Here is a 26,520-nt window from a genome sequence, read left to right on the forward strand (position 1 = left end):
ATCCTGGCTTTCCCAGAAGAAATGCTCCCCAAGGGGTTGCAAGGTTTAACCGAAAGAAAGATCTTCTAGAGGGGAGGCAGAGAGAATGGAATCCTCTGCATCAGAATCCTCATAAGTAGATAAGGGCAAATCCTGGTAATCAGAAGGAGCAGAAATATCAGATTCCTGATCAGAAGAATCAGAAAGAAATTCAGTTCTAGGTCTCAGAGGGGGAAGTCTGGTTTCCCCTAATTAAGATAATAAGGTCTTCAGCCATTCTAAGCATTTGTTTTTGAGGCATATGGGCCTGAGCATGCGATTTGGTCGTCTGTTTTCTAGGCGTAGTGCTAGTTTTAGGCCTAAGGGATTTGGAACTTTTGGATGGAAACAATGGCGTTGGTTTAAAACGAATGTCTGTAGGCCTGCATACACCTTCCAAAGCTGGTGCCTGCACAGCAGCTCCAGACCCATCCAAGGTAGAGACATCTGCAGGTTCCACAGTCGAAGAAGCATCTTGCGGGCATTCCGGACTCCGAATGGGTCTCAGTAGAGGCATCCGAATCTGAAGTAGCAGGTATCAGGGGCTGCGAAAGTGCCTGAGTACCGGCAGACTGGCGACTAGCTTAACGGAAGCGTCGTCGGCAGTTTTGGACCTATGTGGTTTGTCTTTATCCTTATGTTTCTTCGGAAGATCGGTAGTCCGATGGCTTACCGAAGCCATTTCGGAGTACTGAGATAGAGTACGAAAGTAATTGGCTGCAAAAATAGCCCGACAAATAGTTTGGGGGTTGAACAATGCACAAAACCGACAGAGAGGGACGTCGTGATCTGGGCCTAAACAGGGGATGCAGCAAGAATGAAAATCTCTGAGGTATTGCTTTCAACAGGCAAAACAATTAACTTTTACTGACATCGGTTGGAACAAGAAAAAGGATCCCCAATGGGGTACTTATCTTTTTTGAAGACTTCGGGTCTGAAACTCGAAAACGAAAATTTCAGGAGACGACCGGCACTGGCAAACTGCTTCTACTTCAAGCACCGCACGGCAAGAAGGACTGGGGTAATAGCGTTGGCTGCATGATTTATACCCCTGACGACCTGGAAGAAGAGACAGCATCCAACAAAGAAATCCTAACACTCTGGTATTCAGGCCAGCTGAGGGCTACCTGCAGGCAGATAACCCAAATGTGAGGACTGCAACAGTGAAACACGAAGAACATATGGTATGGCAGCTCCGGTTGGATGCTCAGCCTGAATCTGAATAATGTTATTTCAATTGAGTGTTTTGAACATGAGAGGCTTGAATAAGATCATGCATTATTATTATTAATGTGAATAAATACAAGCATGATCATTTGTTATTTATTGCTGTTTAGTACTATGGGTTTTATTTTTTACTTTTCTGAGTTTTACTGTGCTTGCACATTGTATGGATGTAGTTGATGAAATTCCCTAGTTATTCATTAACTTATTTCCGATTGGTTAAGGATAGTTCTTAAATGTGACATGTATTCGTGAATGTTACTCTGATGAAGTTCTACATTCCAGAATGAGAAAGCACTTGGTATGCAAATAAACTTGGACTCAAACTACTTGCCAGTTTTGGGTTTTGGGCAGGTGGAGAACATTCAGTTCTATGGATTAATGAGCATCAGACCACCACTATGTACAACACTCCCCCACCCCTTTCCTACTGAAACTCAAAACATTTGAGGCATCCCACTGCAAGCTATTTCTCTGACAGAAATATAATTTACTTCATTAACCCATTAAATCAAGTATTGCATTGTACTTGTCTTTGAACTTACCATGCCAAGCATCCCAAACGGTGAAAGCGCTGTTGTTGGCTGAAATGAGAGAAAATGTATTTAAAAAGTTAAGATGCATCTGTTTGCATAAAAATGTAGCTTCAGCAACATTTAAAAAACAGTCAAGAATGAAAAAATTCACTCTGACTTAATAAATCCACCTTTACTGCATACATACATAACAAAAAATAAGATTTGTACTATTTTGCAGTGTCATTTAATTACAGCTTTGAAGTACTGAGTAAAGCTCTAACGACCACTTTCACCCAGAGACCAACACACCTGCAAAGTGATTGCAAATTCTTCCATAGCACAATATGAAAATGAAAACATCTTCCTAGATTTTGAAGCTCATACATGTAGTCTGTTATTCTGGGATATACAACAGCTAAAGAGCTAAGAATGTAACCACCCCTTAAAGGAGAAAACTGTCTTTGGGATTCTGAGCATTTTCATTTCCAGCAGACTGTCTACAGCCCAATCCTAAACCCTTCTCTCTTGTGCGACATTAGCAAGGCACAGAAGCGCCCTAGTTTACTCCAACACTAAATAATCCTACTATATAAAAATCTCTACAAAGTATTTTAACTTGGGGGGGGGGGCTGCTTATTTGTCTCTGGCATACCTCTGAATTTACATGGATAGTTTCTTTAAATTATGTTTTTGATTTTGTTAATGGCTGCGAGTGTCTCAAAGACCTCCCTAAATAAATAAATAACTAAATAAACTCTTGCACAGGAAAGGTCAGTGAAGCCAAAAGTGACTGCAGCAACCCAATAATTTTTGAGAATCCCATACAGATAAAGCCTCAGAATCAGATGGGGACTTGAAAACCAAGCAGTTATTGAGAAACCATTTTGAGATCCTGCTTTTAAAAATGTTACATCATTCCACCAACTGCACAAAAAATAAATGTACAGCCTGCAAAGTGTAGAAGAATGCAAGAATCCAGAAGACTTTGTGAAGAAAAATAAAGAATAGAATCCATCTTGAATTAAAATGAAGTCTAGGTCCATGTGATTTAGAATGTTACTTCTTCCACTGACATAAGCATATTCTTATGCTTTGTTAGCTTGACTATACAGAAATAGAATTTTACTTAGTATGGTCAAGGTTATTAAAAGTACCAGGATGTTTTGTCAGCAGGATCTTTCAGAAACACATTGTTCTTTCTGGTCAGCTAAAACTTATACAAAAGTTTCATTTGTACTGTGATTTTACTATAAAAATAAGAGCTCTCTGTTTGCTTGGGGAGACGCAGGTTTACATTACTTTGTCTGTTCAGGATAGTCTACAGTGAAACACGAACATCTGCCAGTTTTCTATCAGGCAATTTTCTGTTGTATTGGTACAGAATTCATTTTCACTCTACTTCGGAGCTGGTAGTCTCTACAGTTAAGATTTACTAAATCTTTTCATTGGACATGAGCAGGAAAATTGTATGCGTGTATGATCAGTCACATTAATCATCATAAAGTTTCTTTACTTGTGTGTTAATTGGTTCTAATCCATAGAATACAAGGGGCGAGTATCCTTCTTGGGTATGAGAGCAGTTTTTTAAATCAAAGGAAACAGAATTAAACAGCGAGAATTCTTTATTAAAATGAGAGTGAATTTATAATTATAATCTCATATCTATCCCTTTGGTATGATGGAGAGTTATCATGGGCACCAGTACATGCATTTTCAAAGAGCCAGAGTTTGGTACTCCAGGCAGGTATATTTAATAATTATGGCACAGACCGCTGTACTTACTTAGGTATATTTAATAATTATGGCACAGACCGCTGTACTTATTTGGTGAAATAGCCTGACGTTAATGAAAATGGTAGTGCACTGCAAATTCCAGAGGAAAGAACTTTTAATAAGAAAACACTACAAGCTTAAAAAACACGCCTGTGCCTATTCAGGTGAAGCTTCTGCAAGGTAAACATGCTTTCATTATAGAAACTTCTGGACCACTCGTGTAAATTAAACTGTACAAACTACTGTACTCCTGATGGGATCCCTTAAGACATTTCAAACAAACCACCATCCTCCGATTTGTACCCTTCACGTCCCAGTATAGATGAAGACACTGCTTACTATCCTAAGAATCAAACAACCACCTGACAACTTCAATGGTGATTCATTCCAATCATGTAATAGCTGCGGACTTGTCAGGACAATGAGGTAGGCTATATTAAAGATACAAACTCTGTAAAAGTAATCTCTCCTAGAAGAAGCGGAGAAAAAAATTTACATGCAATTTTAACACAGTTTCATCAATAAGTCATAGTGCAATTAATGTCTGTGTAATGCACACATACTACCGGTTAAGAAACAAAAATCAATTTGTTCCTCACAGCTGTAAATTCATTAGTTATTCCTGCTTAACCCAACTCCTGGCTCTATTCCCTCTACTTTGTCTGTTACTGACATTTCTGTTTTTGTTTTCTCTACTCCAATTCCCCCTAACAGTAAGTATCTGTTTTTACTTACAAAATTGTACTCGTGTTCAATACCTATGGCATCTCATTCCTGCAAAAGCATATCACATTCTTCCTTCGCAGTTTTCTGCTATTCAGCCTGCATCATGCACTAATTGAAGTGGCTCCGTCCTTTCCCTGAATTAGCAGGGGATTGTAGACAAATTTCTAAATTTTGCAAAAGTATTGAGAGAGACTGTCCACTACAATGGCAAAAAAAAAAAAAAAAAACGAGAATGCATTCCTATCTCTGAAAACCCTCCTTAACCATCATTACTGGCTTACTCAGTTATTCAAAGAAATGTTTCCTTTTCTGTAGTGAGCATGGCACAGTAGCACTAAGCTTATTAACGCAGCTCAGAAACCATGTTTTTAGCCCTGTAGCCATGTTTTAGCGCAAACTTAAATCCTGTAGCATACGTTCATAGGTAGGTACTAGGCTATCGGCCCTAGGGCCCATACAAGCCTAGCCAATAAATGTACCCCGGCTTTCGCCACCCAAGAAAATTATTTTCCTGTGCCCCTGTCGAGCAGAGCCACAGAAGTGATCTCCAGGGTGAATTTCCCATTTCCCATCCAATCAAGATTTTTCTTGAAGAGTGCTAATGAGGAGCTTTGTTTGACATAGATAGGTAGTCTGTTCCAGAGTATGGGAAGTCTCTGGGACAGGAATCTATCCCTCCAGCATGTTCTGTTTATTGTGGTGACAAGGTTTAGGGTCCCTAGAGCATGTAGCTCAGAGGAATTGGGATTTCTTTAAGTGGAGCATGTCCAACAGCTCTGGGTTTGACATAGCTTTGTATGTTAGGCAGAGATCGCCCGAGTAGGCGATATGCGATGGAGTAAAGCTGTAGTTTTTTGAGACGGTCTGCATAGGGCATCTGTTTGAGGCCAGTAATCCTCTTTGTGAGGTATTTCTGTGGTCTTTCCAGTTGTTGTAGATGTCTTGTGAGGTACATAAGGGGCGTTGTACTCTATAAAGGGTCTAATGAGTGATGAGTAGAGGGGAACAATGACCTCTATTTTCTGGATGAGAATCCTTTTGTGCTGAGATGAGCCACTTAGAAGGATTTCTTGACCACTGTGGCGATGTGATTATCAAAGGAGAGACTACTTAATGCCAAAAATGTGATGAGATCTTGGGACACAGTTGGACAGTAGACTACCAGCTATGTGGTAGTTCATGGGTACAGAGTTTTTACCAAAGGGGATGACAATACACTTTTTGGCATTGAGCTTCAGACCATGGCTTTGACACCAGGTATCTGTATCAGTGAGGCCCTTTTGTAGTTTGTCCACATTGTTAGGAGTTTCGATTATGGCTCCTAGTTTGCAGTCATCTGCAAACTTTGTTAGCCAAAGACCTTCTGTGTTGGCCTGCACTTCAGAGAAGTAGATACCAAACAGGAGAGGACCCAGGAGTGAACCCTGTGGTACTCCACTTGTCACTGGTCTGATGTCGGATTTGGAATCCGCTAGTTACACAGTGTGGGTTCTGTCTGTGAGCCAGTTGGCAACCCATCTTGTGACATAGGGATTTATACCTAGTTTAGTGAGCTTATCTATAATTCCAGAGTGGGGGATGGTGTTGAAAGCCTTGGCGAGATCTAGATAAGCTGTGTGAACCATTTTACCCTCATCTATGGGCTTTGGTGACTACTTCAAAGAAGTCAATCAGGTTTAGGAGACACGATCTCCCTTTTACAAATCCAAACTGGGTAGGGTCCAGAGTTTGGAGATTACCAATGTCTTTGTTTATGGGTTCCACAATGATACATTCCATGGCCTTGCAGACCGGGCTAGTCAGGCTAATGGGGCGGTAGTTCCCAGGGTCAGTCGTGGCTCCCCCTTTGTGGAGTGGGATAACCATCGCGGTGCGCCATTCAGTGGGTACAAAGCCTGAGGTGAGGCTATGATTGAACATGGTACTTAGGTAGGGTGCCAGTTCATTCTGTAGTTCGTGTAGAACGCAGCCTGGGATATTGTCAGGTCCCATGGATGCTGTGTTCTTGGCTTTGGAGTGTGTGCTTTTTACCTGTGCAGCCCTGATTATAGGAATTTTGCATTCTTCCGGTATAGAGATAGGCCCTCTAGGGGGTGGGGGGGGGATAAAGTTAGCAGTGAACCTATCTGCTAGGATGTTGTCAATATCAGTTGGTTCTGTATATTTAGTGCCATTGTGCTGTAACTCAGAGCAGATCTGAGTGTTCCCATTTAGATTCTTGACATAGCTATAGAATGCTTTGTGGTTGCCTTTACAGAGTCAGTGGCAATTTTGTTTTCGTAACTAGCTTTGGAGGATTTTGAGGGATCTCAGCTTCTTACGGAGGTTGAACAGGGAGTTCCTCCAGTCATGGGATTTTACTCTTTTTTGCAACAGTTTCTTTCTTCTGTTGTAGAGTTTGTTTATGGCAGAGAACCACCAGATTGGCTTTCTTTTTTTGGAGGATAACATCTTGGTTCTATTAGGGATAGCATGATCCATGCATTGTGTAAGTGCTTATAAAGTGCATTTGTGTAGGATTTGGCAGTCATACCTCTATTGCCCGTCTGCATGGGTCTCATGAAGTTTGCCACTTCTGTCTTGTGTGAAGTTGGCTTTGGAGAAGTTTTTTTACGATGGTTTCCCTAATTGGGGGTGGGGGTGGGATGTGGATGTCCAGGCTGATTAGCTTGTGGTCAGATCTGACCAACGAGGAATTGACCTCTGGTGTGGAACACCTGTTTCCCATGTTGGTAATGACCAGGTCTAGGATATTGCTGCCCCTGGTGGGGGTGTGAATAAGTTGATCCAAGGCGTTGGAATTTATGAATTCTAGAAAACGTTGAGCAAAAGAGTTGGTACATGGGGTAGTTGAAATCGTCCATTATTAGGGTGTTGGGTTGTACCCTAATACTTTCCAGTGTATCAAGAAATGAGGAGTGTGAATCCTGGGGCATGGTGGGGGGGGTCTGTAGCAAGCTACAATTTAGATTGCGGTCTTGCCCAGAGTTAGTTGCACTTGGATAATCTCGGATGCATTATGCTGTGCAACTAGCCTGGAGGTGTGGATATCTTTAATGAATATGGACACGCCTCCGCCTTTAGTGCTTCTTTTTGGGTTAGGTGGCCGAAAGGTGTGGCATGAATTGAAGCCTGGTAATGCAGGGGTGCTCTCTGGAGCTTTGAACCAGGTCTCTGTCACTGCACAGATGTCAATGTTCTCCATTTTAAGGAGTGCGAGTGAGTGCATTTTGAGGTTTAGACTTCTAGCATTGAGTAGCATTACCCTCAGATTTTGCTTGCTTGTACCTGTTAAGGTGGTGAATTTGTCATTTGAACCTTGCCTAAAAAAGGCATTATAGGGGTGGCAAAAGCCTTAGCCACTATCCGGAATCCTAAGGGCGATAGGTGCAGGCCATCTCTTACAATGCATCGTGGACTGTCGATCATGTCATCCCAGGTAGACAAATACTGGATCCCCTTAGAATGACACCAGAAGCTTAGCCAATTGTTGAAGTCAATCATTTTATCCTTGTACTGTGGTATCAATTCTGGGTGATGGCAGGATGCTACTCAGGGTTAGGGTCATACCTGCCTGGGATACAAGATCGAAGAGCTCCTCCATGTCTTTTCATGTAGTCCAGGGAGGTACATCTCAAGTCATTCACACCAACATGGACAATGACAGTGTCATATTTGTACTTATTGTGGAGTGACCCAAGTGCATGCGTTCTGTGGCAGATCCTGGCACCTGACAGGCAGCTGACTGTAACTTTCTCCTTGTTTAGTCTAGTGAGTGGAACATCAGTGTGCATGACTACAGAGTCACCTATGACTAGAGTGTTGGGTACGTTGTTATACCTTATGGGCTGTGGCTGAGTGGCACACTGAGTTTGTGGGCTATGTGTCATTTGGGTTGTGTTGGGGGGTGGGGTTTGCTTGCATTTATGCTTTGGATGTCCCTGATGCTTGGGCAGGTTTTTATTGAGAGCCTCTGCGAATGTAGGTGTGCGTTTTGTGTTTCTATGTGTGTGTGTGTGTGTGTGTGTGTGTGTGCTTTGGTGGTGTAGGTTTTGAGGGACTATGTGATGAGTGTGGTGTGGTGCAAGTGTTTACCTTCTCCTCTTGACTGTCTAGTCCAGTCTTGGGTGAAAAGAGCTTTGCTTCCAGTTTGCCTATATAAGTGGATCTCTCACAGGTTGTAGTGTTGGGTGGTAGGAGGAGAGGGTTGTCTGTGTACATGAGGCAATACAGCTGCTAGGATACTAAATACAGCACTTTCATTTACATTTCGACAAAAAATCATTGTTGTGCCTCCACATTCTGTAGGTGCCTTGTTACAAGAGAGAGACTTGCTACTTGTCAAGAATTTTCCCTTTGAATCCTGCATCTTTAATTCTAACAAGGTCTCAAAAACCGCCTTATGACTGTGCTCTTTTTCCTTTTTTTTAAACCATGTGCTTTCTCCTAGATGTGACCTGACAGGTATCCAGAACCTGGAAAAGAGAGAGAGCTACATCTCACTTATGGCAACATTTTCTCTTGGTACTATGGATAAAATCCTGCACAGGAGGACAATTAATTGGAAATGTGAGCTATTACTGAACCTTGCAAACTAACAAAGAATCAAAGCATTACTTTCACAGACTCGCATTAGGGTTATCTAGTAACTCATGAGTTTGGAACACTACACAGGTAGAGATATGACATCAGGTTGTCATAAAAAATTATTTTTGAAGCTAAATTGCTAGATACACTCCTATCAAAAAGCATTGCCACAAGACTGTTGACTTGCATTAAAAACAAATCCCTTGCAAATATTGTGACTAAATAAACTGGATGCAATTACTGTAGTTCATGGAAACCATTACAAGATGTTGTGCCTTTTCAGGAACAGTCCAGGAATTCAAAAATGTAAAGTGGCTATATGATAGGTGCTGCCATTCACTAGACTTATTAGGTACCATTTGGGTAAAGGACTAGTAGTACCACATTCACTGTTACCACGATTAATACGGTGGTACCATTTTTGCGCCATTAAAAAAAAATGCTTGTGGGCCAAGTTGCCAGACTAAGTGATATACCCCTTACATTTCCATGGTTACACAGCATACGATTAATACACGACCTGTAATGTGCACTTAAAACAATTATGACTAAGCAATATCATTGTTGTTATTTAGCCACTGCCAAATGCTTTAAAGACTTTCGTTCTGCAGCAGATCCACTCCTAAACAGGAGCTCAATAGCCAGCCTGATTCCTCCTCCAGACATCACATTTACATGACGGTATTCGCCTCAACCCAGACAAAAGTGTCCCCATCCTAGTCATTAAACTATAGCTGTCGCAGCCATCCAATGTGTTGGTTCAGCAACACGGATCACCATTTCCCACATTAGTAATAAAATCCATACTGATGGGGACAGTGCCCTACAACCCTTACAAACTGCTGCTATAGATTCACAGGTTCATAGATTAGTACTAAGTTAACTGCCCTTGCGAGCCATTTTAAGCCAAGCCAATTACCCTTGTGAGACTCAAACCCTACACCTTGTGTTTGTAAGGCAAACATCTTAACCATTAGGCCACCCTCCCAACCTATGTTAACAGTATCAGTAAAAAAAAACAGGCATCCCTCACCCAAAACACTGATTAATCCTCTCAGAACATCTTCTCCATCATCTTGACTGGATTAATCTGTACTGAGGGTATTGCTGCATGACTCAGCTCTACCTCCCCAAAATTAGACAGGACACTAATGAACTATGACTTTCTGTCCATCTCATCTATTGGACTGTGTAACAAAATTTACTTTATTTGTGGCAACAAAGCTTACTGGTGGTTTCAAGAATCAGTGGTGGGGTGGGTTAGTTTACCTTGGATATGCAAGACCAGCTATTCATCAACCAGACACCCTCCCTATGAAAAACAAATCAAAATGTTCAACAAAAAATATAGACTGAAAACACTGCAACCCTTAAGAATCTAGTCAGAAAAACTGAGGCATCACAGATTTTCTGTGAATTTAAATTAGGCTGCACTTAAAACAACTTGTCCCATGTGGATTTGGAAAAGGTCATGTCTGGGGCAGGCGAACATCCAGCTTCTAGGACACCAAAGGCTATTTGGGAATTAGGGCTTTTGAGCTGCAGAACAGAAATCATGGTGTTACAACTGTTTTTCCATTTTATTTCTTTCTTTATTTTCTTGTTTTTGCAAAGCTTTGGTACCAAAGTAAAACTGCAAAATGTACAAACAGCTTGACTGAGCAGATTTAGAACATGTTTAGATAAAATAAAACACAAGTTTACATGCCAAAACAGGTCATACCCCTCAACCTCTTGGCTCAAAAAAATCTGGACAAAGCCTAAAATAATGGGGGTCAAAGGCTCAAAAACAAGGGACAGACACTGCTCTTATAAGCTTAGAAAGTTACTAGAATAATGGGAGTGGTGTTGGCATGCATTTTCTGAAGGACATGAAATCAAATTCAAATGTGTGTCATTTAGTGACCTCAATCCTCAGTGATTTGCCTGAAAAATGCAAATTATATGAGGATCAGGCCAAAAATATGAGGAAAAAATCTGTACGGTTGAGAGGTATGTTTGCAGGTAGACACTATCCATTTGTTGCTAATAACATTTTCATTAAAAGTGGAGAAAAAATTTGTACATGCATTGGTATAGCATGTGAAAAATGTCTGTTGTCTGCGTACATTCACAGCTTTCAGTCTGGTGAATCAAATGTGGTGTAAGTTATGCTTCACAGCATCAAATGGGGACTGAAGAAATTAGATTCTTATAAAAAATTAAATCTAAAATGGAATCCATCTTGAATTATAACAGAGTTTAGTTCCATGCGACTTACAATGTTAGTTCTTCTCCTGACATAAGCATATTCTCATGCTCTGTTAGCTCAGTTAAACTGGAATAAAATTATTCGGTATGGTCAAGGTTATGAAAAAGCACCAGGATGTTATGTCAGCAGGATCTTTCAGAAAGATGTGGCGCCCTTTCTGAGCAGTCAGCTAAAACTATACAACCGTTTCATTTATACGGTGTGATTTTACTATAAAAAAAAAAAAAAAAAAAAAAAGCGCTCTCTTTGTTCAGGGAGGGGGAGAAAGGTTTATTTTACTAGGTGCCCCAAGATAGTGTTCTTCAGTAAAGAGTTGGCTAAAGCCAGAGTTTTGTATTTTAACAGCTTGGAACATGGGGAAATCTAACATTCATGGAAGCTCTTCTGCGACATATTTTAACATTTCAGAGTGAACTGCTGATCTACGACGACACTCATCATTACTTAACACAGAATCCCACCCAACGCAGAATCCCACCTAACCAAATCATTGACTAAAGCAGAACAGAGACAGCATTTAATGCAGGATCCTACCCAACCAAATCACCGACAGACAGTATTCCATACCGCAGAATCCCACCAAATGCAAAATCCTACCCAATCACTGTCTCACAGCATTCCTTAAAGCAGAATTGACAGACAGGTAGGATCCTGCGTTAAATGCTAACTAAATCACTGACAGCACTCAGTTATGCAGAATCCTACTTAACCAACTCACTGGGTGAAAACACAAACCAAGATTACTGGCTGACAATATACCATAATGCAGACAGTGTCAAAGAACCTTCCTTAATGCAGAAGGCTACCTAACCAGCATTCCTTAATGCAAAAATGTGTTTAAAGACACACTTTACAGCAGAGTGCTTCCACCCAGACATTCAGCAGTTATACAGTGAAGATGTAGACAGGAAAGCTGGGGCATTAAAATGTGGTTTACAACAGTGCTTCTCTGCAGTCTGATCATGACTGCAATGTCAGAGACTCCTGTTCCAAGCCTTCTGGTCGTTCATATACGCTTAAAGAATTCCATTCAAGTCATCCAATGCTCATCTGGTCAAACTGACTCAGATGCAGCACAAGTGATTAAAAAGTCAAGTGATCACATAATACCCATATGCTCTTCTTAGAGAAACTGATACAGCGGGGAGAGGGAATTTACCCTTTGCCCACCGTTGCGCAGTCTCACAGCTGCTATAAACAAGATTGAGGGGCTTGTCTCACTAGCAAACTTCTCTGATGGCGAAGTTGTGCAATTTCGATGACGTGAGTTTTCATCACTTGTGTTTTGTAATTTGAAAACTCTTACTTTGATTACCTGTAGCAGACTCATTCGTAACAACCTGTTAGCCTAAATGTCCAAATATAATCTGCAGTTTTTAAATCTATAAAAACTTGCCAGTTTTTAACTTTGTTTTTCCTCCAGAGTTCCTCTCTCACCTGCAGTAATTTACTTCCACAAAATTGTAGTTACAGCATACCTCTGTTGAGCAGCTATTGGAATGGTGTAACGTTTTCCACTGCGGAGCAGGATCTCAGGACAGTTCAATAGTCATACAGTTCCAAAATCAGCAGAAACAGAAGCCAAGAATCAATGGACAGCACCTTCTATTTAAACAAGGCATAAGTATAGAATACATGACCTGGTCAGAAAACACCTTCAAACTTGATTAGATTACACACAGCTTTCTCTTAAGATAACTACCCATTTTGGCCAAAAAACAAAGTGTATTTTTTGTACACTCATTAAATTAAATGCTACTATGTGAAAAAATAGAACAAAGTTAATTCTATTTATTTCCTTGGTTAATAAGGATTGTCCATCTGAGCAAAAGACCATTTTCAGTGGAGACCTGGGAAGAAAAACTCTGAAACAGAGAAAGTGCACCAAAATATAAAAAACAATTGATACAATTTTAAATTATATACATAGAAGCTTGGCATCACAAATACAAGTGCAAGACATGCAGAATATACAAAAGTACATCAGGGTATATTTTGGGCCATAAGACTTATGAAAATCTAGAAATGATAAAACATTTAAAAAATGCACTGGCTAAATAAATTGGCAGGCAGACGCACCTCATTAAGAACTAGTATGAAACGTAAAACGCTATAAATGAAAAATCTAAAGACAGCAAACTCAAAAGCTCAACCCAGAGTTCACTGTTGTACTTTTTATTTCCTTTTGAAGGCCCAATGTTCAACAACTTCCAGAACCCTCCTGGCTGAATGAATGCTCTCATGGGACATCATATTCCCCCTTGACAGTAGACATGCATCTGCACCATCTTTAATTTTTTGTTGCACAAAATTCTACAGTAGGTAAGCCAAGCCCAGGGAAGGCAACGGCCTAGGAGAATCTGGGCTTCACTATCCAGACCTAAGCAGACCTGAGCCAATGAGAAAGGAAAGGGTATACAGAACAGGACTGTCTTCTACCCTTCACCGGATGGCTGCATAAGGGAAAAGGGGACAGTGGAAGGAAAACACTTACAGCAACAATTACCCATTTGATCTACTTCTATGCTATGGTAGTATTTAAATAAGTTAATTCTAATTACCTCCAGCTGTTAACATGATAGACTAAGCAAAAGCACATATTCAGAGGCCCGGGACAAGTTATTTAACATTTTTGACCAGGAAAGTCTGGGTAGAACAGAGCCTAGTTTCAGCAGAGGCCCGGGAAGAAATACTCCAGACACATTGCCTTTGTAATATGGGAGGAAACTGGGACACCCAGAGGAAACCCACGTGAATGCAGAGAGGACATGCAGACTCCACACAGAAGGCACCCCCAGCCAAGAATCGAACCAGAGAACTTCTTGCTGTGAGGCAACAATGTTAACTGCTGCACCACTGCACCGTCAAATTTCACAACCGTACAATGTTCTTAAATGGATCACTGTTGTAGTAATATTGGCTACTGGGACAATTTACAGACATAATAAAATGGGAAATGCAGGGGACAGTTGGCACCAGATCCCGTATGGCCGGGGCAAATCTAGCCCTTGCAAAGAAAGCAAGTATAGCTTGTAATGCTTCAATAAGGTACAGCCTAAGAACCAGGTGGCTGCCTCCAGGGCAGCCTGGGTACTCGCTCACCTCCCCCTCATGAAAGTCGTTTTGACTCTTGTCCAGAGGCATTTAGCACGCCCTTCAGTTTTGTCCCAACAATCTCTAAATGTCTGCCCCATATTTCCTTTTAAATGCTTGCAAACTAGTTGTTTTCAGTTGCCTACAAAGAAAACAAATTTATATGAAGTGTGGGTGTGAAGTCTGTCTGACCTTCCAATTTTGTAAAGAATTTTTTCATCCTTGTCCTGGAGATTAGGGGGGATAAAACAGACTTGATAGCTGCCATTTAAAAGAAACTATCACAACCATTGGTATAAATGAAGGAACGGGTTCTTAGGTGGCCCTTGTGAAACACTAAAATGATTTTACACATTAAGGTTTACAATTCAGAAATGCACTTGGCTGATGTACAGACAAACAGAAGGGGGACTTTCCAGCAGAGACACCTTAAGGATGCAGTGGCAAATGGCTCAAACAGAGGCAATGCAAGCCTTTAGGAAAGCCAACCTAATGTCCTAAAGAGAACAGTCATTTTCTTATGCAGCGTCAATTGCAGGACTCAAGAGCCTACTTTATAAAAGTTTCAAGGATACTGTTTTTGGGGGGGGGTGGCCAACAGAGTCTCCTTTACTGACAGCTTTGAACAGGTGAGGAAGACACTGCAGAATCGGAATCAGAATGAGCCTGAAAACAGGTCACAACTTTTCTGTTGGCAGACAGTGAATGTTTTTCACTTTCTAGCTAGTCCTGGTAGCAAGCTTCCGAATGTCCCTCAGTGTTCAGCACATACTCTTAAGTTGGTGTAAGAAGGATAGTAGAGTCTACTTTAGTAACTCGAACATTCGAACATTCAAAAGTTCGAATGCATAAAGACAGACACATATGCATCAAACTCTTAAATGTTCGAAAGTTAATAAAGAAAAATACACAAAAAAAGGATGTAGGCGGGGGGCAAGCCCTCCCACACCCCCCGCTACTTAAATATACCAACTCCGAGATCGCACTACACTGAAGTAAACAGAAATCTCCACCTACAGAGATTTCCGTTTACAGTATGACAGCTTGCACTTTTGATGCATATGGTTCGATCCATATGTATTCGCGGTTTTACGCTTTTGCGTAAATAAAGTAGACCCTGACAGTAGTATTATATCATCCAACCTGTTAGCAGAAGGATCTATACATAGGGGGTGTACGATGGCCCCTTACCTCATATGAGGGCTAAATGCACAAGTAGTGTGAAAGGTTTCACCCTGGACGAATGTCACAAGTGCTAGGAACCATGCCATCATTTAAGTTTATACTGAAATGCTTTTCTTCGGAAATACTCAAACTTGCCCTGGACTGAGAGACCCTTTAAATGCCAACCTGGTCAGACTTGAGCATCTGCTGTACTCTAATCTGGTTGTGATGGTCCTATTCGAAAGGTGCACTACAGTTTGACTGGCCTGGTTAGACTCCTGTTGAATGCAGGGCAGAATGTGCATCTTCTCCTTCTGGGTCTGGTTCTCTCGAGTTCAGCTATTTGAGACAACACTGGATCTTCCTTATTCCCAAACTTCAGAAAGTACAGTTGTGTACACTTACCATAAATGTAGATGTTAGAGTGTATTCACTGTTGCAGTCCTAACAAATGGGTTTATCCAGCTCCCGGTAGCCCTCAGTTGGCCATAACACCAAAGGTAAGTAAAAATGCCATTGGGTGTAAAGGACGTCAGGGTGTCAGATACAAAAGGAGGCAGAGGCAGCAGACGTCACTTCCTCGGTCTTTTTTGCCATAAGTCAGAAGCCACCAGAAAGTTAGACTTAAATCAAAAACCAATTTGACAATAACAAATTAAGCCTGTACCTCAAGAAAAAGAATAGGAGAGGACCACAAAAAGGGGGAAGGAGGGAGGGAAAAAGTACAGTTGTGTACCTACCATAAGTGTAGATGTTAGAGTGTATTCACTATTGCAGTCATTACACTTGGGTTATCCTGCTGGCAGGCTACCCGCAGTCGGCCTGAATTCCAAAGTCTTGGTCCGGCATCGGTTGCTGTCGCCTCTTCCCTGACGTCAGTGCGCCAGGGGTATAAAAGATGCAGCCGACGCCATTTTCTTCAGTTTTTCTTGCCTCAGATGTCAGGTGCCCCCAAAAGGGTAGGCTAAAATAATGCCAACAACTATGCATGCACTACAGTAAACATTTCCTTTATCTACAAGCAAATACAACACATAGGCTGTATAGGATAGAGAAGTACAGATAAGACTCAGCAAAGAAAAGTGGGATGGTGGGTGGGTAACCTGGACTGCAACAGTGAATACACTCTTAACATCTACATTTATAGTAGGTACACAACTGTACTATGTTCATCGGGTTTCACTGTTGCAGTCATTACACTTGGGTTGAATCCCAAAGCTGAGGTTGGGTGTCTGGGTCTAAATAGGGTTAGGAGGCTATAAAGCCCTGCAGAACTGCAGTGGCAAAGCCTGCTCTGGATTTAGAGTACAGAGGTAAGTGGTAGTGCCTTGTAAAAGTGTGCACTGAACTCCAAGTTGCAGCCTCTAAAATGTCTTTGGTTGGTACTCCTCTGAGGAAGGCTGCTGATGTGGCTGCTGCTCTGGCTGAATGTGGCCTAATGCCCTTAGGCACCGATTTGCCATGTTGTGAATAGCAGAAACGAATGCAGTGGCCTATCCATTTTGAAATAGTCTGCTTTGAGATGGCCTTTCCTGGTGATCCTGCAGCATATGCCACTAAGAGTTGCTCAGTCTTTCTGAAAGCTTTAGTTCTGTCCAAGTAGAAGTGTAGCTGTCTGTGTATGTCCAAAGAATGTAGGAGTCTCACACTTATTCTGTGGGTTTGGATAAAAAGTAGGCAAATGAATGGTTTGGTTAAGGGCCACGCTGGACAATACCTTAGGGATAAAAGTCAGGTTTGTCCTCAGAGAAACCCTGTCTGGATGGAAAATGATAAAAGGTTTCACAGCCACGAGTGCCTGTAAGTCTGAGACTCGTCTTGCAGAGATTACTGCTAGGAGCAGAGCTGTTTTCCATAAGAACTTTATCTCAGCTGTATTGGCTGGCTCAAAAGGAGGCAGTTGAGGTCCCATGCAGGTACTGGTGCTCTCCTTGGAGGTCTTATGTTTTTGGCCCCTCTGAGGTACTGCCTTAGCAATGGATGAGAAAAAAATAGGTGGTTCCGTATTGTAATGAGCTGAAATGGCAGAGGCATGGATTTTAATTGATGAAAAGGATAGGCCTTTGTCCAGCATCTCAGTTAGATATTGCAAAATCTGAGAAATACTTGGTACAAACGTGTCAATTCCTTGGGCCTGGATCCAAGCACAGAATCTCTTCCATTTTTCTGCATAAGATTTTCTGGTACTGGGCCTCCTGGCCTCCAAAATAACATCCATCACTGCTTTAGAGAGAGGTGTGCTATGAATGGCTACATTATCTGCCATGTTGCCAGATTTAGGGTCCTGAGTTGGCTGTGCAGGATCAGACTGTTTCGTTGGGTCAGTAAGTGAGGAATTAGAGGTAATGTCCAGGCTGGGCCTTGAGACAAGCTCTTTAGGATTGGGTACCAGTGCTGGCGGGGCCAGTCTTGGACAATCAGAATCATTTTTGGCTTCTCTTGTCCGACCTTTAGGAGTACCTTGGGGAGGAGAGGCAGAGGAGGAAAGGCATATACTGGTTTTCCAGCTGAATGACAGAGCATCCACTTTCTATGCTTGCTTGTGATAAGTCCTTGTGCAGAATCTCTGTAGTCGGAAGTTGTGGGGGGAGGCAAATAGATCTATGTCTGGGCATCCCCATTTCTTTGTTATCATGCTGAAGACTTGTGAATCCAGTTTCTACTCATGGGGATCTGTGAGGTTTCTGCTTATTTCGTCTGCCAGAGTATTAATCCTTCCTGGCAGGAATTGTGCTTGCAGGTGTACTTGGTAAGTCAATGCTGTGTCCCACAAAGTCATGGCTAGTCTGCATAGGGGATAGAAATGTGTGCCTTCCTGCTTGTTTATGTACCACATGACTGTGGTATTGTCCGTCTTTATCAGCAGTTGTCATGGATAAAGCAGATCCTTGAAGGCTGTCAGGGCATTTTGAACAGCTAGCATCTCTTGATTGATATGAAGATGCCTTTGGCTTGTGGACCATGTGCCCTGAATACATTTTCCTGCCATGTGTGCCCCCCAGGCACAGTCTGATGCATCTGTTGTTAATGTCTGCCTGGCTGTGGGTAAAGTGAATGGCTGTCCCTTGTTGTGGTGACAGGCCTGTGCCCACCATCGAAACTCCTGTTGCAGGCAGGGAATGAGGGTAATTAATGTTTCCAGGCTGTGGCAATGTTGAGTCCAAACACTTTTTAGATACCATTGTAGTTTCCTCATATGCAGTCTTGCATATGGAATTAGCAGAATGCAGGATGCCATGAAACTCAAAGCCTGCAGAATTTTTCTTGCAGATAACTGGGTCTTTGTTGCCTTTGTTTGTCTGGCGTGAGATAAGCCATCTGGGCAGTTGAAGGGTCTCACAGAAATGGATAACTGGTGCCAGAGCCATGGCCTAAAGTTAAATGCCAAAAAATGCATAGTCATACCCTTCGGGAAAAACAAGGTTACCCCTAGCTACCAAATAGGTGGCAATCCACTGAGTACAGAAGAAGTTATCAGGGACCTGGGGACCCAGGTTGATAGTAGTCTGTCATTCGACACCCATGTAGCTAAAGTAGTTAGGAAGACCTTCTACATTGCCCACCTTATCATGAAGGGATTCTCATCTAGATCAAGGAGGTCATAGTCTCCTATACTCATCACTCATCAGACCAATGATTGAGTACAATGCCCCATTCGAATGTATCTGACCCGACACTTGCAGCAGCTGGAGGCCACAAAAGTTCCTCACCAAAAGGATAAAGGGTCTCAAACATCTGTCCTATGCTGCCCGACTGAAAGAACTCCAGCTCTATTCAGTCGCTTACACTTGCTCAGAGGTGACCTTTGCCTAACATACAAGGCCATGTCAAACCCAGATTTGATGAATATGCTTCACCTCAAAAATCTAGATCCGTCAGAGCCACAAGAGACTTAAACCTCGACACGGCTATTAATAGGGCGTGCTGAGGGATAGATTCATCACCCAAAGACTCCCTATGCTGTGGAATAAAATCCCGGTATATGTGAGGCAGAGCACCTCGCTGGCCTTGTTCAAGAGAAATCTTGACCAATGGATGGGAGATCGCAGATATACCCCAGGGATTACCTCAGTGTCACTGCTCAACAGAGGCACAGCAAAATAATGGGTATAGTTCCCCATACTAAAGGGGTGGCGTAAAAAACAAAACTATGGGCTAGGCTTGTAAATGCCCTCGGGCAGATAGCCTAGTATGAACCTATGAACCTATGAACCTATTTAAGCTTGCCCCCAGGAATATTATCTCTTGAGAGGGTACTAGTTTTGATTTCTTTTCGTTTACTGTGTACCCTATGCAAATTAGTAATCTTTTTACAAACGCCATATGCTTTAGTAGAATGTCCTTGTTCTCTGCTTGAATAAAGCAGTCGTCCAAGTAAGAATATATCTGAATTCCTCTTAGTCTGTAAACTGCAATTACTGGTGCCAGGCATTTTGTGAAGATCCTGGGCGCAGTAGATAAGCCAAAGGGCAGTGCAGAGAATTGGTAGTGCATTGAGCCAGCTATGAATATGAGGTATCTTCTGCAAGATTGTCTGATTGGGACATGCAGGTATGCCTCTTTTAGGTCCAATGTTACAAGCCAAGCTTTCTTGCCCAGCATGGGCAGAAGTTGTTGCAGTGTCAACATTTTGAATTTTGGAATGTCCAGAAATGTGTTTAGAGTAGACTGGTCGAGTACTGGTCTCCACGCTTTGTCCTTTCTGGGTACCAAGAAAAGTCTAGAGTAAAATCCTTGTCCCTGCTCTTGCTGAGCAACTCGCTGAATGGCCCTCATGTCCATGAGAGATGAAACTTGCTTTTGTGCCTCTGCCCATTGATTGTGTGGCATGTCTGGCTTGCCTTTTGACCTTGGCAGGGTGTGAAAATGGAACCTGTAGCCCTGTGACACTATATTCAAGACCCGTTTGTCCTGGGTGATCATGTGCCAATTTTGTGAAAATAAGGGCTAGTTTTCCCCTTAAGGGGGCTGCCAAAAGATAAGTGCTTGGTGCTGGCAAAGGAAAGTCACTGGGACGGTTTCCTGTACGGCTGAGATTTGTCCTCTCTGTTTTAGAGGTAGAAGCACCCCATTGTTTAGACCTGTATGAGCCTTGGGGCTGGGATTTGCCTCTGGGGCATGTGTACCTGCATCTTTGTGGCCTGTCTGACACTGGAAAGGACCAATTCTTTGAAGGCCAGTTCCTGCTAAATCTGGGTAGCTGTACCTGTAAGAAATCCTTAACTGTCTGCATAGATTTCGCTTTGTCCTCCATTTTCTTCAACACCTCTTCTGCTTTAACACCAAACAAAGTATCATGCTGTAGTGGAGCATCTAATAATTTTGCTTTAACATGATCAGGCAGATTCTGTTCCTTTAACCAAGCATGCCTCCTAATGACAGTACCCGTAACAGCGGCCCTGCAGGAGGCCTCCAGAGAGTCAAAACCACATTGCAAAGTATGCTTTCCCACTTGTTCAGCTGCATGCAATAAATCCTGCATTTCTTTGTTTTCTGCACATTCAGAATTTGTCAACATTTTCTGTTTAAGCAGTGACATTAAGTATTGCTGATATTCAAGCATGTGAAACTGACAATTTAAAGCTCTTACAGCCAAGGTAGCAGAAGTATAAATCTTTTTGCCCCATCTGTCCAGTGCCCTTGAATCCCTGTCTGAGGGTATAGGGTTTTTTTTGCAGTGGAAGCCTTGACCCCTCTGGGACCCGGAGACATAGTTTCTGGGTCTGCAGCCGGGTTTTTATAATGAAATTTATGGGAATCTGGAACGTTGTAGTATCTGTCTGGCTTCACAGGTGCTGAGGTAGAGAGTCTGGAGACAGTCCGGACTCTGAAAATGCATCATCTACAATGTCTAAAACAGGAGAAATAGCAAGAGGTCTGTGCTGAGGAAGTAAAAGAAAGTCTCTAAGCCTTTTCTAAGATTCTGAGTAGTCTTGGCTCTCCCAGTGGAAGTGCTCCCTTCATGGTATGCAGGGTTTCCCAAAAGAATAATCCTCAGGAGGAGAGGATTAAGGGAAAGATTCTTCAGCATCAGAATCCTCATAGGGAGGAAGAGAGTATTCATGTTCAGAAGAGGAATCAGAGGAAATGGAAACCGGACCTGAAAATTCAAATTCTGTCTCTTGCCTAGGCCTCTTATCAGGAAGGGGATGGGAACCCCTGATCAAAGTAATTAGGTCTGGCCATTTTGAGCATCTGTTTTTTTAGGCATGGAGGCCTGTCCATGGGATTGCTGTACTTGTTTCTTTGTCTTTAGTGGAGCTTTAGTCTTTGCCTTTGAAGCTGAAGTCTGTTTTACGTACAACTGTGTAGGCCTGAAAACACCCTCAGAAGCAGATGCCTGCTCAGCGGCTCCGGACCCATCTGAAGGGATATTTTCCAAGTGTCCAATACCTTGAGTTTCCTGCGGCCTAGTCAGCTCGACGTGGGAGTCGGAAGCGGCCTGCGGCTCTGAGGTAGCGGGCGTCAGGGGCTGCGAAAGCACCTCACTGAGAACCAGCGAACAGGCGACTGGCTTAGAAGAAGCCTCGTCGTCAGTTTTGGACCTCGGATGCCAGTCCTTTTCCTTGCATTTTTTGTGAATTGCGGTAGTCAGATGGCTATCAGACGACATTGTTTAATTAAATCTTCGTTCAAAGTAGTGAAATGCAAAATCGTGCTGACGCTTAATAGTGCATTGGTTAAATCTAGCACAAAACCTACAATTAGCGACGTCGTGATCAGGGCCTAGGCAAAGGAATACAATAAGAATGGAAGTCCTTATGAGGTATTTGCTTCCCACAAGAAATACACTTATTAACTTTTTCTGACATCAGTCTGGAGCAAGAAAAAAGTTTCCCCAATGGGGTACTTAGCTTTAAATGAAGACTTCGGATCTGAAATTCGAACACGATAATCTCAGGAGTCGGCCGACTGGCACTTGCGAACTGCTTTTGCTTCGGGCACCGCGCAGCAAGAAAGACTGAAGAAAATGGCTTCGTCTGCATCTTTCATACCCCTGGTGCACTGATGTCAGGGAAGAGGTGACAGCAGCCGACGCTGGACCAAGACTTTGGAATTCAGGCGGACTGCGGGTAGCTTGCCAGCAGGATAACCCAAGTGTAATGACTGCAACAGTGAAACACGAACATCCAGGACTGCAACAGTGAATACACTCGAACATCTACATTTATGGTAAGTGTACACAAAGTACAGTTTTGTACCCACCATAAATGTAGATGTTAGAGTGTTCACACTGCTGTGGTCATTACCACTTTGGAACTCTGGCCGACTGCGGGGACCGCCTGATGGCAGGATAACCCAAGTCTTGGTCCGGCATCGGTTGCTGTCGCCTCCACCCCGATGTCAGAGCGCCAGGGGTATACAAGATGCATCCGACGCCATTTTCTTCAGTTTTTCTTGCCCCAGATGTCAGGTGCCCCCAAGTAGGTAGGCAATACATATTGCTAATAAAAAAATATACATATAAAATAAAAACAATACCTTCAATTACAAGCAAATACACCACAAAGGTTGTATAGAATAGAAAGGTACAGATAAGTCCAGTTAGTTCAGAGGGGATGGAGGGTAACCTGGACTGCAGCAGTGTGAACACTCGCATCTACATTTATGGTAGGTACAAAACTGTACTATGTTCATCGTGTTACACTGCTGCAGTCATTACACTTGGGTAGAATCCCAAAGCTAAGGTTGGGTGGCTGGTCTATAAAGAGTTAGGATTGGCTAGGAGGCCCTGCAGAACTGCAGTGGCAAATCCTTCTCTGGATTTAGAGTAAACAGGCAATTGGTAATGCTTGGTAAAGGTGTGCACTGAACTCCAAGTTGCAGCCTCCAAAATTTCCTTGGTAGGAACTCCTCTGAGAAAGGCTGTTGAAGTGGCTGTTGCCCTGGTGGAATGTGGCCTAATGTTATTTGGGACTGATTTTCCATGCTGTGTGTAGCAGTAACAAATACAGTGTCCTATCCATTTGAATATAAAGATAGCCTTGCTCTGTGATCCTGCAGCATATGCTACAAACAGTTGCTCAGTTTTCCTGAAAGCTTTTTTTTTTTGTCCAAGTAGAAGCGTAGCTGCCTGTGTATGTCCAAAGAATGCAGAAGTTTCTCCCCTTTATTCTGGAGGTTTGGATAAAAAGTTGTCAAATGGATGGTTTGGTTAAGAGCCACACTAGATACCACCTTTGGCCTAAAGGTAGGGTTTCTCCTTAAAGAAACCCTGTCCTGATGAAAAATTATAAAAGGTTCCACTGCCATTAATGCCTGTAGCTCTGAGACTCTTTGTGCTGAAGTTACTGCCAGGAGCAGAGCTGTTTTCCATGATAAAAATTTTTAGATCGGCTGTATTGGCTGGCTCAAAAGGTGGCAGGGTTAGTTTTTCCAAAACGAAATTGAGGTCCCAAGTTGGTGTTTGTGCTCTCCTGGGCGGTCTTATGTTTTTAGCCCCTCTGAGGTACTGCTTTAGCAAGGGATGAGAGAATAAAGGAGGATCTGTGTTGTAATGTGCTGAAATGGCAGAGGCGTGGATCTTAACTGATGAGAAGGATAGGCCTCTGTCTAGCATTTCAGTTAAGTATTGTAAAATCTGAGGAATGTTTGGAACAAGAGGGTCAAGGTTTTGAGCCTGGTTCCAGGCGCAAAATCTCTTCCATTTTTCTGAGTAAGCTTTCCTGGTGCTAGGCTTCCTGGCCTCCAAAATGACATCCAGAACAGCTTTAGAGAGAGGTGTTGCCTGTTTGACTAGTGAATCTGCCATGCAGCCAGGTTTAGGGTTTTGAACTGACCGTGCAGGATCCAATTGTTTTGTTGAGTCAGAAGGTGTGGAATTTGAGGCAAAATCCATGGTGGGCCTTGAGCCAAGTTCCTTAAAATAGGGTACCAGTGCTGACGTGGCCAGTCTGGAGCAATCAGGATCATTCGTGGTTTTTCTTGTCTGGCTTTTAGGAGCACCTTTGAAAGGAGAGGCAGTGGCGGGAAGGCATAAACTTTTAGGTTTTTCCAGCTGAACAAAAGAGCATCCACTTTCCATGCTCGTTTGTGATAAGTCCTTGTGCAGAATTTTTGTAGTTGGTAATTCAGTGGGGAGGCAAAAAGATCTATGTCTGGGCATCCCCATTTGTTACCATGCTGAAGATTTGAGGATTCAATTTCCATTTGTGAGGGTCCATGATATTTCTGCTTAGACCGTCTGCCAGAGTAATTTTCTTTCCTGACAGGAATTGTGCTTGCAGGTGAACTTGATATGTTACAGCTGTGTTCCACAAGGTCATGGCTTGCCTGCATAGGGGATAAGAAAGAGTGCCCCCTTGCTTGTTTATGTACCACAATACTGTGGTGTTGTCTGTCTTTCAAGGACCTGCATCCAGGACAATTATTTTTAAAGCTGTTAGGGGATTCTGAACAGCCAACATCTCTTTTTGACTGATGTGAAGATGCATCTGGTCTGTGGTCCACTTGCCCTAAATGCATTTTCCTGCCATGTGTGCTCCCCAGGTGTAATCCGAAGCATCTGTTAGAGTCTGCCTGGCTGTGGGTAGGGTAAAAGGCGGACCCTTGTTTAGGTGACATGACTGTGCCCACCATCGAAACTCCTGTTGTAGGCAGGGAATCACTGGTATTACTGCTTCTAAACTGTGAGAGTGTTGAGTCCAAACACTTTAGGTACCATTGTAATTTCCTCATATGCAGTCTGGCATATGGTATTAGTAGTATGCAGGATGCCACGAATCCCAGGGCCTGCAGAATTTTTCTTGCAGGGAGATGGGACTTTTTTGCCAGTAGTTGAAAATATTGAGTTAGTTGAACTTGTTTGCCTGGCGTGAGATAAGCCATATGGGCCGTTGTATTTAAGCTGGCACCCAGGAATATAATCTGTTGCGAGGGCACTAGTTTTGACTTGTTTTCGTTTACTGTGTACCCTAGAGAAATTGGCAACCTTTTTACAAACGCCAGATGCTGTAGAAGAATGTCCTTTGTCTCTGCTTGAATGAGGCAGTCTTCCAGATATGGATATATTTGAATTCCTTTTTGTCTGCACAATGCAATTACTGGTGCCAGGCACTTTGTGAAGACCCTGGGTGCAGTAGATAAGCCAAAGGGCAGTGCAGAGAATTGGTAGTGCATTGTACCAGCTTTGAATGTGAGGTATCTTCTGCAATTTTGTCTGATAGGGACATGCAGGTATGCCTCTGAGGTCCAGAGTAACAAGCCAAGCGTTCTTGCCCAGCATGGGTAGAAGCTGCTGTAATGTCAACATTTTGAATTTCAGAATATCCAGATAAGTATTTAGAATTGAAAGGTCTAGTATGGGCCTCCAGGTCTTGTCCTTTCTGGGGACCAGGAAGAGTAGAGTAAAATCCTTGTCCTTGTTGTGGTACTTTTTGAATAGCTCTTATGTCCATGAGGGCTGAAATTTGTTTTTGTGCCTCTGCCCATTGATTTTGTGGCAGGTCTGACATTCCTTTTAGCCTTGGTAAAAGTATGAAAGTGGAACCTGTAACCTTGAGACACAATATTCAGAACCCATTTGTCTTGGGTGATTGTTTGCCCGTTTTGAGAAAAAAGTGCTAGTTTTCCCCCCAAGGTGGCTTCCAAAAGGGAAATGTTTGGCGTACGAAGAGGAAAGTCATTGTGACTGTTTCCTGTAAGGTTGAGACTTGTCCTCACCTCCTTTTGGGGTTGAGGTGCCCCACTGTCGTTGTCTGTCTGAGCCTTGGGGTTGAGATCTGCCTCTTGGGCGTCTGTATCTGCCTCTCTGTGGCCTGACACTGGAAAGGACCAATTCTTTATTGGCCAATTTCTGCTAAATCGAGGTGGCTGCACCTGTAAGAAATCCTTGACTGTTTGCATAGATTTAGCCTTATCCTCCATTTTCTTCAACACCTCTTCTGCCCTAACACCAAACAAGGTATCATGCGTAAAGGAGCATCTAATAATTTTGCCTTAACATGATCAGGTAAACTCTGTTCTTTTAACCAAGCATATATTTGAATCACAGAACCTGTAACTGCGACTCTACAAGAGGCCTCTAAAAATCAAAACCACATTTTAGGAGTATGTTTTCCCACCTGTTCAACTGCATGTAATAAATCCTGCATTTCTTTACAATCAGGAGCTTCTGAGCTTGCAAGCATTTTCTGTTTTAACTGGGCCATTAAATATTGTTGGTAC

General features: G+C 42.6%; 1 protein-coding gene across 1 annotated transcript in view; it reads right to left on the minus strand.

The window, feature by feature from the left end:
- Positions 1–26,520, minus strand: part of MLF2 (myeloid leukemia factor 2) — a gene marked incomplete in the record, with an annotated part of 514,405 nt that overhangs the window by 388,301 nt on the left and 99,584 nt on the right. Inside the window, 1 exon segment of the mRNA XM_044079594.1 lies at positions 1,788–1,826. Coding sequence (XP_043935529.1) covers positions 1,788–1,826 — 39 coding nt within the window.

This window comes from Protopterus annectens, chromosome 8.part0 (genome assembly GCF_019279795.1).
Source record: "Protopterus annectens isolate FY-2018-M chromosome 8.part0, PAN1.0, whole genome shotgun sequence".
In the NCBI taxonomy this organism is placed as follows: domain Eukaryota; kingdom Metazoa; phylum Chordata; order Ceratodontiformes; family Protopteridae; genus Protopterus; species Protopterus annectens.